The 19,312-nt window shown below is 49.5% G+C and overlaps 1 protein-coding gene across 9 annotated transcripts in view; it reads left to right on the forward strand.

Annotated features, from left to right (window-relative positions):
• The window catches only part of XYLB (xylulokinase), a 46,154-nt gene that overhangs the window by 18,994 nt on the left and 7,848 nt on the right, over positions 1-19,312 (forward strand). For 4 of the 9 annotated variants that reach the window (XM_027088373.1, XM_027088374.1, XM_027088372.1 and 1 more), the window contains 8 exons: positions 608-689; positions 4,630-4,670; positions 5,255-5,370; positions 6,169-6,284; positions 6,937-7,010; positions 11,790-11,886; positions 17,185-17,243; positions 18,738-18,825. In XM_027088373.1, coding sequence (XP_026944174.1) covers positions 608-689; positions 4,630-4,670; positions 5,255-5,370; positions 6,169-6,284; positions 6,937-7,010; positions 11,790-11,886; positions 17,185-17,243; positions 18,738-18,825 — 673 coding nt within the window. Of the gene's footprint in view, positions 1-607; positions 690-4,629; positions 4,671-5,254; positions 5,371-6,168; positions 6,285-6,936; positions 7,011-10,183; positions 10,433-11,789; positions 11,887-15,222; positions 15,335-17,184; positions 17,244-18,737; positions 18,826-19,312 lie in introns of those variants that run through there. The other 5 variants (XR_003429046.1, XR_003429047.1, XR_003429044.1 and 2 more) reach the window with 5 other exon arrangements.

Consider the following 19,312-nt stretch of genomic DNA (forward strand, 5'->3'; position numbering starts at 1 on the left):
TTTATTTTACACTTTTGGAACCAAGACAGGGAAAGGGGGGAAAATGCTTTCTTTTCATAACCGTGCCCTCTAATGACTGTAGGTCTGTCCAGAAGGTATCCCTGCCCTCTGATCCCACAGGCGGTCTTGGAGGGGCCTGAGAGCTGTGGTTCCTGGTGGAAGCCTTTCCTTGCTTTATTTTCTTTAGAACGTTGACCTCTGCACAAACGTGTCCAATGACTCTTAATCTGACTGATAGAGCGTGTGTGCAAGGCATTATCTACTTCTATGAGTTTGCTTAATGATTTCCTCCTGTTATTTCTTTACTTTTAATGCTACATCCATAATTTGGAGCTTACAGAGCAAGTCCACAATGGGAACTGGTCTGTTCTAGTTGCTTTGAATCTCAAAATTAAGTGGGCTTCAAGGCAGTGGGATGACCTCACGTGCGTGGTTGCAGCCCTGTGCTGGGCTCCTCTGGTGTTCTGTGAACAGGAGGGACGTCTCAGGTGTGATGCGACTGTAGGCCCCACCCAGGCCTGTGGCCTTCCTGTGGCCCGAGGTGTGGACAGTTGTGTCGAGCAGGTGGGGTTTGCCTCAGCAGAGCGTGCTTGCCTTCTCTCCTCAGGGGGCCATTTCTTCCTACTTCGTCCAGCGCTATGGGTTTCCTCCAGGATGCAAAGTGGTGGCCTTCACTGGGGACAACCCAGGTGAGTACCTCAGGGGATTTCACCCTCCCAGTAGCCCGCCTTGGTCCTTGTGGGACACTGGAGAATGCCAGCTGGCTTCTTGGGGCTTCTTGGGGAAGCCTGTCTGGGGCGGGCCCTCCCTCCCTTGGTGCCTGCCCTCCTGCTGGTCTGAACTCTCACGCCTTGTACCTGCCCCACCTTGGCTCTGACTCTGCCCACAAGAGCCACTGAGTGCTGCACCTCCAGGTGAAAGAAACCTGATCAGCGATTGAGGAAGACAATGCCCACCCTCCCTCACCTGCCTTTTCTTTTCTTTTTTTTTTAGCAACAGCCATTAATTTTTATTAAATTTCTAATTTAAAACAAATATTTACAACATTATCAGTTTGGGAAAAGACAAACAGGAAAAATGAAGAAAAGCGATGAAAAGACAAATTCAAGGACAGAATAAATACAGCCTATTTACACGCCTGCCTGGCCCTGGTGGCTGCTGCCAGAGTGCCAGACCCTCAGCCTCAGAATTAGCAGCAGTTCAAAACCTCCTCCAGTTTCAACACGTCCAAGGGTGGGATTTTGCTCACCTGCCTTTTCTGTTCCAAGCTAAACATCTCAGTTCCCCCACCCCTTCCTCTGGGACCCAGCTTTGAGTCTCTGCCCCATCATTTGACCTATAGGTACGACTTTGTCCAAGCCCCTTGTCTCCTCTTCCTCCTTTTCTTCTCCTCTGGGGGTTCCTGAGGCCCCCCCTGGAGGGGCTGACAGGTCTCTAAAAGGCCAAGTGGCCACAATGAGTACCACCAGACTGCTGCCCCTCACCCCACCTCTGCAGCCCTTTTCCTAATGGGCCACCAAATCAGGGTTGCTGGATAGAGTAAATACAAATACAGGACACCCAGTTAAACTTGAATTCAGAGGAAGGACAAATGATGAGGTAGGATGAGTATGTCCCAGGCAATGTTTGAATTTCAGATGACAAATGATTTTTCAGTGTAAGTGTGTCCCAAATATTGTTTCTCTGACCTTGAAATGTGACTGAGCGTCTTATATTTTATCTGGCAACTCTACCCCAAGTTGCCATCCGAAGCAGCCATTCCTCCTCTAAGGAAGTGAGTCTCAGGTACACATGGAAGGGTGTGGTGGAGGCTGGGGTCTGACTTCTGCCCTTCTCCTGGCTTCCACACCCGTGAGCCTCCCTGTACTTACCTCCTACGGGTTGTATAGATGAGGATGTGGACAGCAAAAATAAAATAAAAAGAGAGAGGCACATGCGTCTAGGAGTGGAGCTGTGTGCCTGGAAATGGGCTGAAGGTCTTGTTAAAATTCATTCATCATCGTCATCATGATTTTATGTGCCGTATTTTCTGCAGTATCTATGTGTATTTTTGTGCCCGGGAAAAAACATTTAAGTCACCGTTACTACTGTTTCTGCCACCACTCTGAGTAACACTCGTGGTGCTCCTAGGTCTGCTTTAGGCCTGTCTGCTTTGGAGCTGAGGGCACAGCGAGGATGTCCCCGCCACCCCTGTGGTTGCATCCGGGTCCTGGCTGTGCCTCCCTTCTGGGGTGGCCTCCACTCTGGCATCTGCAGGGAACCCCCAGGAGCCAGACGAGGGCCTCCCCGTCCCTGCACAGATTCTGTAGAACTTCACACGGAGCCCTGTTGTCAAGGCACAAACCCAAACTCAGAGCAGGTTTTGGAGGAGGAAGCCTCACGTTCCTGGTCTGAGGTGAGGTGAGACAGAGGCTGGTAGACAGTGGCCAGACTCCTGCAGGAGCAAGGCTTGAAGCCTGTCGCTCTGTCGCCTGGGCGCCTGATGTGAGAGGAAGCTCCGGCCTGCGGTGGGCATGTTCTGGTGCCCTGGCTCCTGGAGGGTGCCAGGCCCCAGTTCCTCTCTGCCCTAAAAGCTGAGTCACCCTCAGAAAGGAACAGATGGTGCACAAGCACCGATTCAGGACAGTTCTATGCTTTGTGGGCCACGTTTGTTTGCCTTTCAAAACGAAAGTAACTTCGTCAAGTCTCGTTAGAAACAAATGCATTGTTTTTTTATATTGGAGCATTGTTGATATACAATGTGGTGTGTCCAGCAAAGTGATTTAGTTATACATATACATATATCTATTCTTTTCCAGATGGTTTTCTCATATAGGTTATTACAGAGTACTGAGTAGAGTTCTCTGTGCTAGACAGTAGGTCCTTGTTGATTGTTTTATATATATTAGTGTGTATATGTTAATCCCAACCTCCCAGTATTTCCCTCCCCCCTGCCCCCACCTTTCCCCTTTGGTAACCGTAAGTTTGTTTCCTAAGTTTCTGAGTCTGGTTAGAAAAATGTATATTCTTACACCTACTCTGTCGACTGGAAGAATGTCAGGGAGAATAATGGGCATGAGCTTCTGGGCATGTTTCAGAGGGAACAACAAAGAAGCAGCTTCCTAAACCGTCCTTTTGGACTGCGGTTTCAGGCTGAATGTTGGAGGTACCAGGCAGGTAGCCCTCAGCCGGTCCCTCCCTAAATCTGACCTTCACTTTGCTGCTGCCTTAAGTAATGCATTAGTCTTATGCTTCTTTTTCTTATACACAAGGGATACCTCTTCACTGCAGAAAAAAATTTTAAGTACCGACAAACCAAAGGAAGGATGTAAAAAAAAAATCATCCGTAATCTCTTAACCCAGAGATAACCACAGTTAAATTTTTTTTTTTTTTGTGGTACGCGGGCCTCTCACCGCCGTGGCCTCCCCCGTTGCGGAGCACAGGCTCCGGACGCGCAGACCCAGCGGCCATGTCTCACGGGTCCAGCCGCTCCGCGGCATGTGGGATCCTCCCGGGCCGGGGCATGAACCTGTGTCCCCTGCATCGGCAGGCGGACTCTCAACCACTGCGCCACCAGGGAAGCCCCACAGTTAAAATTTTGAGGGCTGTCCTTCCAACCTTCTTTTCCTATGCCCATAAATAAACAGTTTATTTTAACCAACCAAGGCAATATTTTTGTGCAACATCATTAGTGGTTGTTTAGGTTTCCATCGTCCTGGCATTTACTTTGCCAACGTCCCTCAGATGGAGCTGGGAGATGGAAGTAGGCGTGGCTTCTACCGTTTAGGCCATGCAAACATTATCTTGTCCCTTGTCCCTATAGCAGCAGTCTCCAACCCTTTTGGCACCGGGGACCAGTTTCATGGAAGACAGTTTTTCCACGGACGGTGTGGGGGGGGTTGGATCAGGCGGTAACGCGAGTGATGGGGAGCGGCAGATGAAGCTCCACTCGCTCGCCCGCCCGCCACTCACCTCCTGCTGTGCAGACCGGTAGGGGGTTGGGGACCCCTGCGGCCTATAGGATAAGCTCTCAGAGGTAGGATTCCTGAATCCAGGGCTCTGGCACTCTGCTGATCGTACCTCAGCAGCAGTGTTTGAGTACACCTGTTCCTGCCCACATTTCTCCTTCATTCATTCATTCACTCAACGTTTAGGCCTGCTGCTACATGGCAGACCTTTCAGTTCCAGGGTGTATCAGTGAGGAAGGCAGATAAACATCACGGTCATGGGCCTCACATAAAGGGGACAGTCAACATTACCTTGCCCCTTTCCATACCACTGAGGTGGGGGAAAGCCTCTCACTCCGGCCTCGCCTTTGTCTTTCTCCGCCGTGTGTATCCTGGTGTCTTGACTTGGCCCCCTTGGTCCTCTGCACTCCTGGGAGTGCCTAACAGTGGGTGGGGAGTTTGGACCCCTTTAGATGAGGTTTCTGAGTCCAAATCAGAGGCCCTGACCACAGAGACTCCACCCTGTAGCCCTTGGGGCGTCCTGAGCCCTTGCCTCACCCTGTTCCTGCATCTTCCTTAGCTTGTGGACTGGGGTGGGAGATGGGGGCTGCACTCCCATCTGGCCGGGTGGGGGGGTGACTGGTTTGCTCTGTGGCTCTCATGTGACCTCCTGCTAACCACAGGCTCCCCTCCCGTTCTCAGCGTCGCTGGCAGGCATGAGGCTGGAGGAAGGTGACATTGCGGTAAGGTGACCACTCCCTCCCTCAGGCAGGGTCAGCTTTCTGCCCCAGGGCACGAGGGTGCTGGGTCTCAGCAGCATCTTTGCTGCCTATCAGAGGGACTTCCAGGGTCAAAAGGCAGCTGAGGGAGAGGATAGGGAGACCCAGGCCCCAGGACCTGCCCACAGGTCCTCTCTTAGAAGGTCAGTTGCCTTTGCTGAACAGACAGGTCCCCTGCCTGCCTTGACAGTGGCCGGTCGTGGTGAGCACAGTGGCAGAAGGGTCAGACCTCGGGCTAGAGGACTGTGAGCTCCCTAAGCGATGACGACATAACCCAGACCCTTCTGCTTCTAGTGGGAAACCCGTTGTCACCCGAACCACGAGTTAGAGGTAGTTGTAGTAAGTTCTAGAGAATCGGCCCGCAGGATCCATGGGAGCCTGAATCTGGGGAGCTGACGTTGGACTTTGGTGTGGGAGGGTCAACAGAGGTTTCTCTGAGGAGGTGGCGTTTAATCCGAGGTCTGCAGCCTGAGGAGTGAAGCGATGGGGGTCAGGGCGCGTGGAGCTGGCGAGACGGAGCCGCTTCACCTCTGCCCGTCTGTCTGCAGGTCAGCCTGGGCACCAGCGACACCCTGTTTCTCTGGCTCCAGGAGCCCACGCCCACCCTGGAAGGCCACATCTTCTGCAACCCGGTTGACCCCCAGCACTACATGGCGCTCCTGTGGTAGGTTGGGTGGGGCGGAGGAGGTGCGGGCAGGTCTGGCACCATGTGGAGCCCCCCAGGTCGTTCCACTCACTGCACAGGCTCTGGGGGCAGCTGAGACCCCAGGGACTCACTGGGTCTTGCTGAGAACAGAGCTGGGTGGGGAAGCGCCCAGGACTTGAAGTCTCTCCCAAACCCAGATACAGATCCCATCCCCAACACCTGTATCCTGTGTGGCCTGAGGCAGACCCCGTAGCATATCTGAGCCACACTTTGCTCATAAAATGCGGAGAATAAGAGGTTTACTTCATAGTGTTGTTACGCTATGTCTGGCACATGGTGGACCTTCAACCAATGGTAGCAAGGACATCCTGCTTCCTGACAGTTCTCATGGAAGGGGTCTGTTCTGCACCCTCCAAACAGGCATTTGGGGACCTGCTGGAAGCTACTAAGGGAGAGTTTTTGGCCTTGAAATTCCAAGAACCACTGGAGAATATGTAGGTCTAGTAAATCTGGCCAGCCCTGCCCCTTGTCCAGGTGGTACAACGTGCTGAAACCACAGCTGTGTCTCTCCCTGGGGCTCCTTTGTGGCAACCTCCCCTGTAAACAGAGCCCATGACAAGTGCATTTCCTGGTGACTCCCAGGAACATGCGCTGGGTCTGATACCTGAGGAGGAACTTCAGATCCCTGCTGTGCACTGGCTGGGGTTGTGGTCCAGCCTGACCTGCAGCCCCTCTACCTGGGACTCTTCACCAAAGCCCGTGGGTCCAGTCAGCAAGCCCCAGGTCCCTCCCTCAGGGTTGTGTGCACTTCTGCAGCTTTAAAAACGGCTCCCTCATGAGAGAGAAGATCCGCGATGAGTTGGCTTCCAGTTCCTGGAGCGAGTTCTCTAAGGCGCTGCAGTCCACAGAGATGGGGAACAGCGGAAACCTGGGTAGGCTGTTTCGGGATGCCTGGGTCTGTGAAGGGGCAGCAGCTGCTGCGGGGAGGGGCAGGGCCAGGGAGAAGCCAAGGGGAGCCCTGACTGTCTGTACTTCTGCTCCATGGGCCTTAAAACTAGCGTGAGACCCCATGATCTGAGTGAGGTGGGGAGTGGCAGATCAGGCCAGAGCTGCATCTTCTGTGCCCCTCGAAGCCCCTGGTGACAGCATCAGAGATGGCAGCCACAGTGCCTACTCTGCCCTGGTGCATGCCCACATGCAGCTTTCTGCCCCAGACACGAGGTCTTGTTGGGAAAAGTGCCCAGCATTGGGGCAGGCCTTTTGAGCAGGGAGGGGATGTGCCTCCCTTGGTCAAACCCATGCTGGTATTTTAGGGTTAGTTGGACAGCTAGCTGTCTCCTGGCCTGGGCGGCCACATGAGAGCTGGAAGAGCTGTCTCCACGAAAAGCTAGCCTAGGCCTTTCCATTTGCCCTCCGTCCTGCCGGAGAGAAGGACCTGAGAATATTCACAGGTCTCCAGGGGATAGGGGGTCCCGGGGAACAGGGATATAGGGTCATTTCACCCTGCTTTTTTCTAAGGCTATTGAGAAGCTGATCTTTTGTTTTTGACCACTGACAACTAATCTCTTCCTGGTCTTGTTTCAGGTTTTTATTTTGATGTAATGGAGATCACCCCTGAAATTATTGGGCGTCATAGGTTTAGTGCAGAAAACCATGAGGTACGTGTGTTATTGGTATTGGAGCTACAGTGGCTCCATTGTTGACTATTTAACGAATGCCTATCAAATTATGCTAGTTTTAGGGACCTCATTCATTTACTCAGCCATTGATAAAACAAGTATTTAACATTTTTTTTCTTTAAATTGAAATATTGTGGATTTACAATATTATGTTAGCTTCAGATGAACAGCAAAATGATTCAGTTCTTTTTCAGATTATATTCCATCATAAATTATTACAAGATGTTGAATATAATTCCCTGTGCTACACTGTAAATCCTTGTTGCTTATCTATTTTATGTATAGTAAGTAGTTTGTATCTAATCCCATACTCTTAATTTGCCACCACCCTCCCCCACCAGTAACCAGTTTGTTTTCTATGTCTGCAAGTCTGTTTCTGTTTTGTATATAGATTCATTTGTATTTTTAGATTCCTCATATAAATGATATCATATGATATTTATCTTTCTCTGACTTACTTCACTAAGTATACCACTCTCTAGGTCCATCCATGTTGCTGCAAATGGCAACATTTCATTCTTTTTTATGGCTAATACTCCGTTGTATAGGGACCTACCTGGGTCCAGTGGTTAAGACTCTCGGTTTCCAATGCAGTTGTGCATGGGTTCGATCCTTGGTTGGGGAATAAGATCCCATATGCCGTGTGGCGTGGCCAAAAGATATTTTAAAAAATATATATTCTGTTGCATATATACAATATCTTCTTAAGCCAGTCATCTGCTGATGGGCACTTGGGTTGTTTCCATGTCTTGGCTATTGTAAATAATGCTGCTGTGAACGTTGGGGCTTCACGTATTTTTTCCAATTAGAGTTTTCCCTGATATATGCCCAGGAGTGGGATTGCTGGATCATATGGTAGCTCTAAGGACCCTCCATACTGTTCTTCATAGTGGCTGCACCAATTTACATTCCCAGCAACAGTAGGAGGATTCCCTTTTCTCCACACCCTCTCTAGCATTTATTATTTGTTGACTTTTTGATGATGGCCATTCTGACTGGTGTGATAATTAGTGATGTTGAGCATCTTTTCATGTGTCTGTTGGCCATTTGTATGTATTCTTTGGAAAAATGCCTATTTAGGTCTTCTACACATTTTTTGATTGGGTTTTTTCAATATTGAGTTGTATGAGCTGTTTGTATATTTTGGATATTAACCTCTTGTCAGTCTCATCATCTGTAAATATTTTCTCCCAGTCCACAGGTTGTCTTTTCATTTTGTTGATGGTTTTCTGTGCTGTGCAAAAGCTTTTAAGTTTGATTAGATCCCCTTTGTTTATTTTTCCTTTTATTTCTTTTGCTTTGGGAGACCGAGCTGAGAAAACATTGGTATGATTTATGTCAGAGAATATTTTGCCTATGTTCTCTTCTAGGAGTTTTATGGTGTCATGTCTTATATTTAGGTCTGTAAGCCATTTTGAGTTTATTTTTGTGTATGGTGTGAGGCAGTGTTCTAACTTCATTGATTTACATATGGCTGTCTAGCTTTCCCAACACCACTTGTTGAAGAGACTATCTTTTCTCCATTGTATATTCTTGCCTCATTTGTCATGGATTAATTTACTGTAGGTGAGTGGGTTTATTTCTGGGCTCGCTATTCTGTTGCATTGATCTATATGTCTGTTTTTGTGCCAATACCATGCTCTTTTACTGTAGCTTTGTAGTATAGTCTGAAGTCTGGAAGGGTTATGCTTCCACCCTTGTTCTTTTTCCTCAAAATTGCTTTGGCAATTTTGGGTGTTTTGTGGTTCCATATAAATTTTAAGACTGTTCTAGTTTTGTGAAAAGATGTCATGGGTATTTTGATAGAGATTGCATTAAATCTGTAGATTGCTTTGGGTAGTATGGCCATTTCAACAATATTAATTCTTCCAATACAAAAGCATGGGATATCTTTCCATTTCTTTGAATCATCTTCGGTTTCCTTTAGTTTTATAGTTCTCAGCGTATAGGTCTTTAAGCTCCTTGGTTAATTTATTCCTAGGTTCTGTTTTTTATGCCATTTTAAATGGGATTGTTTGTTTACTTTCTCGTTCTGATATTTCATTATTAGTGTAGCAGATTTCTATGTATTAATCTTGTATCCTGGGACTTCCCTGGCAGTCCAGTGGCTAAGACTCCTCGCTCCCAATGCAGGGGGCCCAGGTTTGATCCCTGGTCAGGGAACTAGATTCCACATGCCGCAACTAAAGATCCTGCACGCAGCAATGAAGATCCTGTGTGCTGCCCAAAAAAACCCCCCAAAACAAACAAACTTGTATCCTGCTACCATGCTGAATTCATTTATTAGTTCTAATAGGTTTTTTTTTTGTTTTTCTTGCTTTTTTTTTTTGCGGTACGCAGGCCTCTCACTGTTGTGGCCTCTTCCGTTGCGGAGCACAGGCTCCGGACACGCAGGCTCAGCGGCCATGGCTCACGGGCCCAGCCGCTCCGCGGCACGTGGGATCTTCCCGGACCGGGTCACGAACCGGTGTCCCCTGCATGGGCAGGCAGACTCTCAACCACTGCGCCACCAGGGAAGCCCATAGTTCTAATAGTTTTTGTGTGGAGACTTTAGGGTTCTCTATATAAATTATCATGTCATCTGCAAATAGTGACAGTTTTACCTCTTCCCTCCAGTTTTATTTCTTTTTCTTGTCTGATTGCTGTGGCTAAGACTTCCAATACTATGTTGAATAGAAGTAGTGAGAGTGGGCATCCTTATCTTGTTCCTGAATTTAGTGGGAAGGCTTTCACCTTTTCACTGTTGAGTATTATGTTGACTGTGGGTTTGTCATAATAAAACAATACTTTTGATGTGCTAGGGTGCACTGTAAATGCTGGGGCATCAGCAAGATATAAGACAGACGCTGTACTTTCTCACAAAGAGGAGTGTGGAACACCTAAGTGTTCTCCCTGAGCTAACGTGTGCTCCCACTGAACGTCATTAAGCATCTTGGAGCCTGTTTCCTTGGCGAGCCTTATCCTACACCTCCCGTCTCCAGACGATGAATTTCCTCCTGATTGAAAGAGCCTCTGGCACAGGAGACACTAACATTTGCTGACGTTTATCGAGCACAGTTTAGTTCCAGGCACTATGTATGTGGGTTTCTTTATCTTCCTCATTTACCTCTCAGAGCAACTCTGTGAATTAGGTATTTTCATCCCCTTTACAGATGGAGAAACTGAATAGCTCACCCAAGGCACCAGGGCCTAGGTGGTGGAGGTGGTCAAACCCAGTCCTTTCTGGCCCTAAAGCCGCTATTTTATTTGCCCTCCACCACGCAACCTTTCCCAGGAGGGATTTGGTTGATACTTGCTGCTTGGAATTGACTTTTCTGTGAGATGGTTACCAGAGTCATCACCACATTTTGGATTGGACCTGAGAGACTTTTCTGACCCTAAGAGGTGTCTGGGGAATTTCAGTAAGTCACTCTGTCTACTCAGTGTAACAGAGTTGGTGTTGGATTATATGCCGATGATGGTATTACGTATTGTATTGTAGATGGAAAGCTTTGTCTAAAGTATAGGGAGTTCATCTCAGTCTTCTGGTGGGGGTCAGTTTGGTTTCTGTTGCTCGTAGAAAGAAGACATGCCTGTTCTCTTTTGTGTAAATCTGTCTGGGTTTATCAAGAAGGGAGTTTTCTTCGTTCGTTTCTTCAATCAACAGATATGTATGATTGGTGCAAACAAGACAAACAGGGTCCCTGCTCCACGGAGCCCAGTGTCTAGGAGGATGTAAACAGGTGAACAAACACACACACGATTACGGTGTGTGATGTGGCTCAGACGGGAAGGAACCAAGCGACGTAGGGGAAAGCAGGGCATGTGCCAGGGACTTGCCTTGGATAGGGTGATCAGGTGGGCCTCCCTGAGGAGGTGGCCTTTAGGTGCAGACTTGAAGGATGAGAGGGATCCCACATGGGAAGCTTGGGCGGAGTCCTGGCAGAGGGAGAAGCTTAGGAACTGAAAGCAGGTGAGTTGGGTTGGAGCAGTTCCTGAGGGAGGGAGCGGTGGCATCAGTCACTGGTCTCAGGGTCTGGGGAGCAGGGTGAGGCTGGAGTTGGTGCCATTCAGCTTTAGCTGGAAGGGCAAAGGGCGCGCCACAGTGGTGGGTTCTCAGCACAAGCTCTCCCTTCATGAGCATCAGCTACATTGACCAGGCTCTGCTGTTTGCTTTTTAACAACCCTGAAACGTAGGTGCTCCCATTACCTCAGTTCTGTTAACAAAGAAAATGAGAGACTCAAGAGGGAGGAGGTATGGGGATATATGTATATGTATAGCTGATTCGCTTTGTTATAAAGCAGAAACTGACACACCACTGTAAACAATTATAGTCCAATTATAGTCCAATAAAGGTGTTTAAAAAAAAAAAGAAAGAAAATGAGGCTCAATAAGATTTACATTAACTTATTCAAGGTCATAGAGCTGAATGGCAGAGGCAGAACTGGAACCCTCGGCCGCCTGAAACTGAGCTCTCCCATCCTCTGACTCCCCAGAGTGATACATGCGTGAGGCCGTGAGCATGTGTGTGTGCGTGCGAGTGTGTGACAAACAAGTTAGTGGTTCAAGAGCACAACTATGGGTGAGCTCCAGTGGAGGCCTGAGTCATGAGCTCTGAATCTGGGCTACTGTTAAAAAGACACCACACACACACATACACCACATACATACGCACCACACACATACACACAGACACACACACACACACACACACACACACACACACAGTGAGTGGACAATGAGAGTCCTTCACTCTGCCCACTTTCTCCTGGAATCAGGTCTCAGCATTCCCCTGGGACGTGGAGATTCGAGCACTGATCGAAGGACAGTTCATGGCCAAGAAGATCCATGCCGAGGGCCTGGGCTATCGAGTCAGTAAGTGAGCTGCTGGCGGGCTGTGTGCTGGGGTGGGCGCTAAGGGTTCTGCTCCTACCCTGAGGTGCTTGAGGCCCTTCCTGGGCTTCAGGCCAGGCCTAGTGGACACTGTCTGTTAAGGCTCCATTACACGGGCCCTGTTTGTGCAGGAGGGACGTGGAGCCTGGCTCCTGGTGGTGGGGTGAGAAAGCGATCAACTGGCACTGTGGACAGGCATAGACTAGGAGGCAGGTTGTTCCTGCATCTCTGCTGCGTCCCCAGGAGCCTCACCTCCTTGGCCAGGAGCTATAGGACTTGGGAGATCTTTCTGTAACCCTACGCTCCAACCTGCAGACTAAATGTCCTAAGCTCTGGATCCCGAGGACATGGCCAACGCAGGTGGGAAAGGTCTGGGCTGGGGCCATCACTGGACCTTCACCTTCTAGCCTGGGCAGGCCCCATCTGCCTGTGGGGCACAGCTCTGGACATTTCAGCTTCAACAGGGAAGAGAGGGGATGTGGAACCACTGTCAGAACTGAGAGCCCTGCAATGGAGAGGGCAGAACCAGGGCCAGGGGAGGCCCATGGGGAAGGAAGGGACTTCTAAGAACTTGAGCTATGGAGTGTGGGCAGCTTTAGGAGGTCAGCGAGTTCCCCTTTTTGATGGTGCTGCAGTGGTCTGGCAGGGGGCGGGGGGCCGTCTGAAGGAGGTTGGACCCGCCGACCAGAGAGTCCAGGTTTCCAAGATGTATTGTCCCTCTGGGCCAGCCGTGGTCAAGAGAAGGTAGAAAACCCCTGAATCCTCTTAGCTTGAAGGCCTCCTCATGATACTTTTAAGGACAATCCTATGTAGTATATGTTTTATGCCTTTGAACCAAATAAGTAAAAGGATACTTCAAAAATAAGCACTAGGTAAACCTTTTTGAAAACCTGTTAGGCAGCATCTACTAAAGCTGCATACACATCCACCCAGCAGCTTCACTTCCCAGTGGATGCGAGACAGAGATGTGGACATGTGTTCACTAAAGACGTGTAGGAGGACACTGCCGGTGGCCCTGTGCTTAGCACCTCATGCTGGAAACAACACAGTGCCCATCAATGGTAAGATAGATGCCTCGTGGGGTGTTCAGGCAACATGATCCTACACAGAAATGAAAATGAACCAGCCTTAGCCACGCGCAACAAAATGGATGAATCTCACAAATGAAAACACTGAGCAAAAGAAGCCAAACCCAAAAGTACGCGTGGCAGGTTCCGTGGACGTCAGATTCAAAAGCAGACAAAACTATCTGCTGTTGTTGGAAGTCTGGATCGTTAGTAGTTACCTTTCGGGGGGCATGGAGGGCCTCTGGGGTGCTGGTGAGGCTCTGTTTCCTAGGTTACACAGGTGTGTTTAGTTGTGAAAATGTGTCAAGCTGTCAGCTTATGGTATGTATGTACATTTGTTAGGATGTATGTTTTAGTTCAACAGAATTTTTTAAATAGAATGAACTTTATAAACAGTTCCACTCCTCTCCATCTCCCCACCCAGAATGTAAAAAGAAATTCCCCCAAGGTCTCCAAAGGCTTCCAAGGTCCCTGAGAAGTGAGCCCAGGTGAGCAGGGCAGAGATGGTGCTGAGGTGGGCGTGAATGACTGGCACGAAGGGTTTTCCGGTCGTCAGGAGGGGGCACTTTGGGCGGCTGGGGGGCTGTCTCCACCGGCCCAGTGTGAGGGGAGAGGCAGTGAGGGCGGAGGGGCCCGCCTGGGCTCCAGGGAGCTAGTGTGCCTCTGAAGCGATTCTTGTGCAAAACAGCATAAGGTTACTTATCCTCTTAGCAAGCTTAAGGGCCAAATCAAACCTGTCCTGCCAGCTCTGCTGGGTTCCTCTCAAACAAGATCACATGAATGAATGCGCTTGAACCTAAAAGGGCAAAAGGGCTGCACGAACTGTAGGCATCATGCTCCCAGTGGCTGCATGGCTTGTGGCATCGTGGGATCTTTTGTTTTAAAATAAGTTTATTTATTTACTTTTAGCTGTGTTGGGTCTTCATTGCTGCACGCGGGCTTTCTCTAGTTGTGGTGAGCGGGGGCTATTCTTCGTTGCAGTGCACAGGCTTCTCATTGCGGTGGCTTCTCGTTGCGGAGCACGGGCTCTAGGTGCACGGTCTTCAGTAGTTGTGGCACGTGGGCTCAGTAGTTGTGGCTCGTGGGCTCTAGAGAGCAGGCTCAGTAGTTGTGGCTCACAGGCTTAGTTGCTCCGCGGCATGTGCGATCTTCCTGGACCAGGGTTCGAATCCGTGTCCCCTGCATTGGCAGGCGGATTCTTAACCACTGTGCCACCAGGGAAGTCTGGGATCACGGGATCTTAGTTCCCTGACCAGGGATTGAACCCTGGGTCCTGTCAGTGAAAGCGTGGAGTCCTTACCACTGGACCGCCGGGGAATTCCCTAGAGTTTCATTCCTGAACTGTCATAATCTCATTTTAATAACATCTAAGAAGAATAAAAAGACGTTTGAAGTAAGACTGATGATCATGATCATAATAGCTGCCAACATTTATTGAGCACGTACTGTGTGCCCAGCCTGGTCCCTAAGCACATTATGTTTATTAACAACAAAGTCTCTGGGGTGGGTACCAGTATTACTCCTGCTTCACAAAGTAGGAGACCAAGACCCAGAGTGTTACATCACCAGCTCAGAGCTTCTGAACCAAGCCAGTCTGGTTCCAGACTCTGGGTTCTGAACCACGGGGTGACCTCTGCTTTCTTTAAGGAATGATCACTTTCTTGATGTTTGGACACTGTGAAACATGCACCCAGCTGGGCGGGGCTAAAGCCATGGTCCCTTTTCAGCTTATATTTCGATGTATATTTCATTTTGTTTAGGTTGACTTAGAAGAGCAGAAAAACCTTATAATAGCAAGTTTGGAAAATAAAGGAAAGAAAACTACCTATAATCCCATCCCCTCACCCCAGCCACTCCTGCCATCTAGGACCGTTTTCTTCCAGTCTCCATTATGAGTTTATTTTTTATAAAGCCAGGGCCCTATTCCCTTTGTACCTACAAAGAGGAGATATAGGGATTCCCTGGTGGCGCAGTGGTTGAGAGTCCACCTGCCAATGCAGGGGACACGGGTCCATGCCCCGGTCCGGGAGGATCCCACATGCCGCGGAGCGCCTAGGCCTGTGAACCATGGCCGTTGAGCCTGCGCGTCCAGAGCCTGTGCTCTGCAACGGGAGAGGCCACAACAGTGAGAGGCCCACGTACCGCAAAAATAAATAAATAAAAAATTTTAAAAAAAGAGGACATATAAACCTAAAAGTGTGTCAAAGTCTTCATGGTGCTTTACATCATGCCCAGCTGACTTTTCTTGCAGTCGTGAATGAAGCGTGTTTTGATTTTCCAACATGGAATCACACTGGAACATCTTCCCATGTCCTGGATTGTCTCCTTAGCCGCTGACATTCCTTCCCCTTTTCCCAGCCCAGGTACTCTCTCTTTTTTAAATTAATTCATTAATTAATTTTTGTCTGCGTTGGGTCTTTGTTGCTGCGTGCAGGCTTTCTCTAGTTGTGGCGAGCGGGGGTTATTCTTCGTTGCGGTGCACGGGCTTCTCATTGCGGTGGCTTCTTTTGTTGCAGAGCATGGGTTCTAGGCACGTGGGCTTCAGTAGTTGTGGCTCACAGGCATTAGCATGCAGGCTTAGTAGTTGTGGCCCACGGGCTTAGTTGCTCCGCAGCATGTGGGATCTTCCTGGACCAGGGCTTGAACCCGTGTCCCCTGCATTGGAAAGTGGATTCTTAAACACTGCACCACCAGCAAAGTCCCCAGGTACTTTTTTTTTTTTTTGCGGTACGCGGGCCTCTCACTGTTGTGGCCTCTCCCACTGCGGAGCACAGGCTCCGAACGCGCAGGCTCAGCGGCCATGGCTCACGGGCCCAGCTGCTCCGCGGCATGCGGGATCTTCCCGGACCGGGGCACGAACCCGTGTCCCCTGCATCGGCAGGGGGACCCTCAACCACTGCACCACCAGGGAAGCCCCCCAGGTACTCTCTTAATGGCTGAGGGTGAAGATGCGGGAGGCTGAGAGGTGGCAGCAGAGCCTCATAACATTTGTTTTTAAATACCTGCATAATAAATGAATACCTCTTCATTGTAAAAGAGTCCTGTGACACGGGAATATAGGGGTCTAAGCGCTATGAGATTACAGAGCGCTCTGTTTTTCTGCCCTGCCCCTGGCTTCTGCATCACCCCTTACACGGTCCATGGGGGAGAGGTGGGGGCGAGGAGGACTAGCGCTGCCTTTGGGACGCCCCTCCCACACTGCCACCACCTAATGCTTGGCCGGTTTTTCTGTCCTGGCAAAGTTTATGTGCCTCTGGAGGATCACTGTGCCATCTATCTTGTACTGCAGGTACAGCAAGTTAGCGCTTAAGGGCTCATCTCATTCTAGGATTTAATTTATTTATACTTCTTCGCATTTACAACTTTTTTTTTTTGGCCGCGTGGCATGCGGGATCCCCAATTGACCAGGGATCGAACACGTGCCCCCTATAGTGGAAGCGCAGAGTCTTAACCACTGGACCGCCAGGGAAGTCCCTGCATTTACAACTTTTTGATAGCATTAAAAAAATATATGTTTTTGTTTGTTTATTCAGCATTCTCTCCTTGTCACAGCTCAAGGGATGTTCTTTCTTGACCATCTCCATTTTAACCCAAAGTGGAACTATATGTCTTTTACTAGACTGTGGTTTATTATTTTTTATTGTGAAAAGTATGCATACAGTAGAATATATGCTTCATACAGCTAATTGTGAAACATCTTTCACAGAGCACTCTGGTTAAGAAATAGAACATTGGGTTTCCCTGGTGACGCAGTGGTTGAGAGTCCGCCTGCCGATGCAGGGGACACGGGTTCGTGCCCCGGTCCGGGAAGATCCCACACGCCACAGAGCGGCTGGGCCCGTGAGCCATGGCCGCTGAGCCTGCGCGTCCGGAGCCTGTGCTCTGCAACGGGAGAGGCCACAACAGTGAGAGGCCCGCGTACCGCAAAAAAAAAAGAAATAGAACATTGCCAGAACCTTAGAACCCGTCCTGTGTACCCTCTTCAGTTGCATGCCCAAGAGGTGGATGAGGAAGCAGCCTCACGAGCAAATTTCATGTTGGACGTGCGTGGACAGAACCAGCTTTAGATCTCCCACGCAGTCCTGTGTGATAAGCAAGAGGCATTGGCCTGACACTAGCTCTTTGTGGTAGAAGAACTCTGGAAAGCAGCCTTTTCTGCCTTGGGGGAATTGTCACAGCCGTTTTTTGTTTTTTGTTTTCTTTTTCCTTACAGTGCCTAAGACAAAGATTTTGGCCACCGGAGGAGCATCTCACAACAGAGACATCTTGCAGGTAAGTGCCGGTAGCAAGCCCTGAGCTAGGGCCTCTTCCACGTCTAATACTTCTAAGGGCCAGACACTCAGCAGTAACACTGCCTCTGTTCCCGCTCCTGCAGGGATGGGGAGCTTACAGCTCATTCTTTCCCAGGAAGCCAGCTCTTTACAGCGCACGTGGCAAGCAGATTCTATCTTACGCTCAAGTGAAAACCACTGCCCTGTACAACTCCACTCTCTGATACCAGCACTGGCCTCTGGAGTCACACAGAAAGTGCCTGTCCTTCATGGCAAACCTTCTGACATCGAATGCCAATGTTCTTGTCTTCCTCAAGGTTTCCCCCTTCCAATTTAAACATCTCTGATTTTCCCAGCCATTCCTCTTATAATACAGTTGCCAGAATTTGTCACTGTCTTTCTGGCCCTTCATTATGCTAGACATATATGACCCAAAGTAGAATCAACCTGCAGATATCTGACAATCAAGCTGTTAGCCCCAAATCATGGGGCTGTTGGTGTCTTATTGGGACACTGAGAATTTTAGGGTATAGCCCGAGGCTGCCTTAGCTGTTGGAGTAACTGAATCGACTGTTGACTTGTACAATAGTATACCTGTCTTAGGTAAGATTCTCTAGAAGCAGAGCCTGCAACGGAAATTATTCTATGAGTGATTTGTTGGGAGAGTGCTCCCAGGAGAAAGGGAGTGAGGGATCCAGGTAGGGCAGGGGAAGAAGGATAGGCAAGGATGTGGTTTTGGTTGGAGTCAGCTTCAGCTCCATCCCATGGGGAGATATGGTCCATGAACTATGCCGCAGACTTGCTTCCACCTTGGGGTAAGAGGGCCAACTGGCTGTCGTGGGAAGAGATACGAATAACCTCCTGTGAGAGGCAGCCTCTGTTCAGTAAAGAGCAATTCTTTTGAGGAGGGGCAGCTGTAAGCCGTTAGCAGCCAATACTCAACAGCATCTGGGTGAGGGTGCACACCGGTCCAGTAAGGGGATCCAGATGGGGCATCAACAATATCTCTGGTTAACTAAGACCCCCAACCCAAGTCTTTTCCATGTGAGCTCCCCTTAGTACACATCCTCTATTCTAAATTTATGCAATTTATTTTGGGGACCTACGTGGAAAACTTTATCTTTATTCCTATAAGACATGCATTTGTTAGTGTGGGTTTGTTTGGCCTTGTTAATATTAGTCTGAGACCTAGCCATCTCCACCTTGATTGTTGCTAAGCATACTTTCTCAATCTTCTCCTCGTCTTTGATAAAACGGTTAAACAATGCAGGGACAACCCAGAGAGCTGTGGCCCTTCACTAGAGACTTCTCCCAGGTCACCCTGACCCTATTATCACCAGGGCGGCATAGCCAAGTGTACTTCCTTTAAGGCAGTAGAGGTGGAATGGAAGGTATCAGAAGACGTATTAGAAAAGAGAGCCCAGAAAACGCATGTCTGTGTGCATGCTCCCTCTGAGGAGTGACTCACCACAGTAAGCACTTCTGTCCTTTCCAGGTGCTGGCAGATGTGTTTGGCACCCCAGTGTATGTCACAGACACAGCCAACTCAGCCTGTGTGGGCTCTGCTTACCGAGCTTTCCATGGTAGGTCAGTGGATGGCGCCAGATGCCTCTGGAAGCGGTTGGGGCACTGGCTGGGCTGAGGACAGTGGAAAGGGGAGATTGGGATGTTCCCAGTTTTTAGGGACATGGGAGGCTTAGGGTCTTCAGATTCACTTTTCTCCCCTCCCAGCAGGGGGGAACCAACCCAAACCCTCTGTTCCTCTGTGCTTTACTTAAACTGGGAAAGAGAGGCAGGGTCCTAACTAAATGAGGCCTGGTCAGAGTCAGACTCAGCCCAGGGACATTGGTTGAGGGCACTTGGGCATGGGTCTGGACAGCTGGTGGGCAGGAAGGGGTAGATAAAGTCTAGAGCCATCTTTTCAACAAGAGCAGAAGTTGAGACAAAGGTGGAGGCTTCCAAGCCAAGCAGTCCAGGACCCTGGACAGCTCCTTGGGGGCAGTGGGGAACCGAGGCTCTGATGGAGGCCTCCCTGAAACTGCGGGAGCAGCACAGGCCCACGAGGGCGTT

Source organism: Aethalodelphis obliquidens, unplaced genomic scaffold (assembly GCF_003676395.1).
Source record: "Aethalodelphis obliquidens isolate GAN/ISIS:26980383/991018 unplaced genomic scaffold, ASM367639v1 scaffold62, whole genome shotgun sequence".
Classification (NCBI taxonomy): domain Eukaryota; kingdom Metazoa; phylum Chordata; class Mammalia; order Artiodactyla; family Delphinidae; genus Aethalodelphis; species Aethalodelphis obliquidens.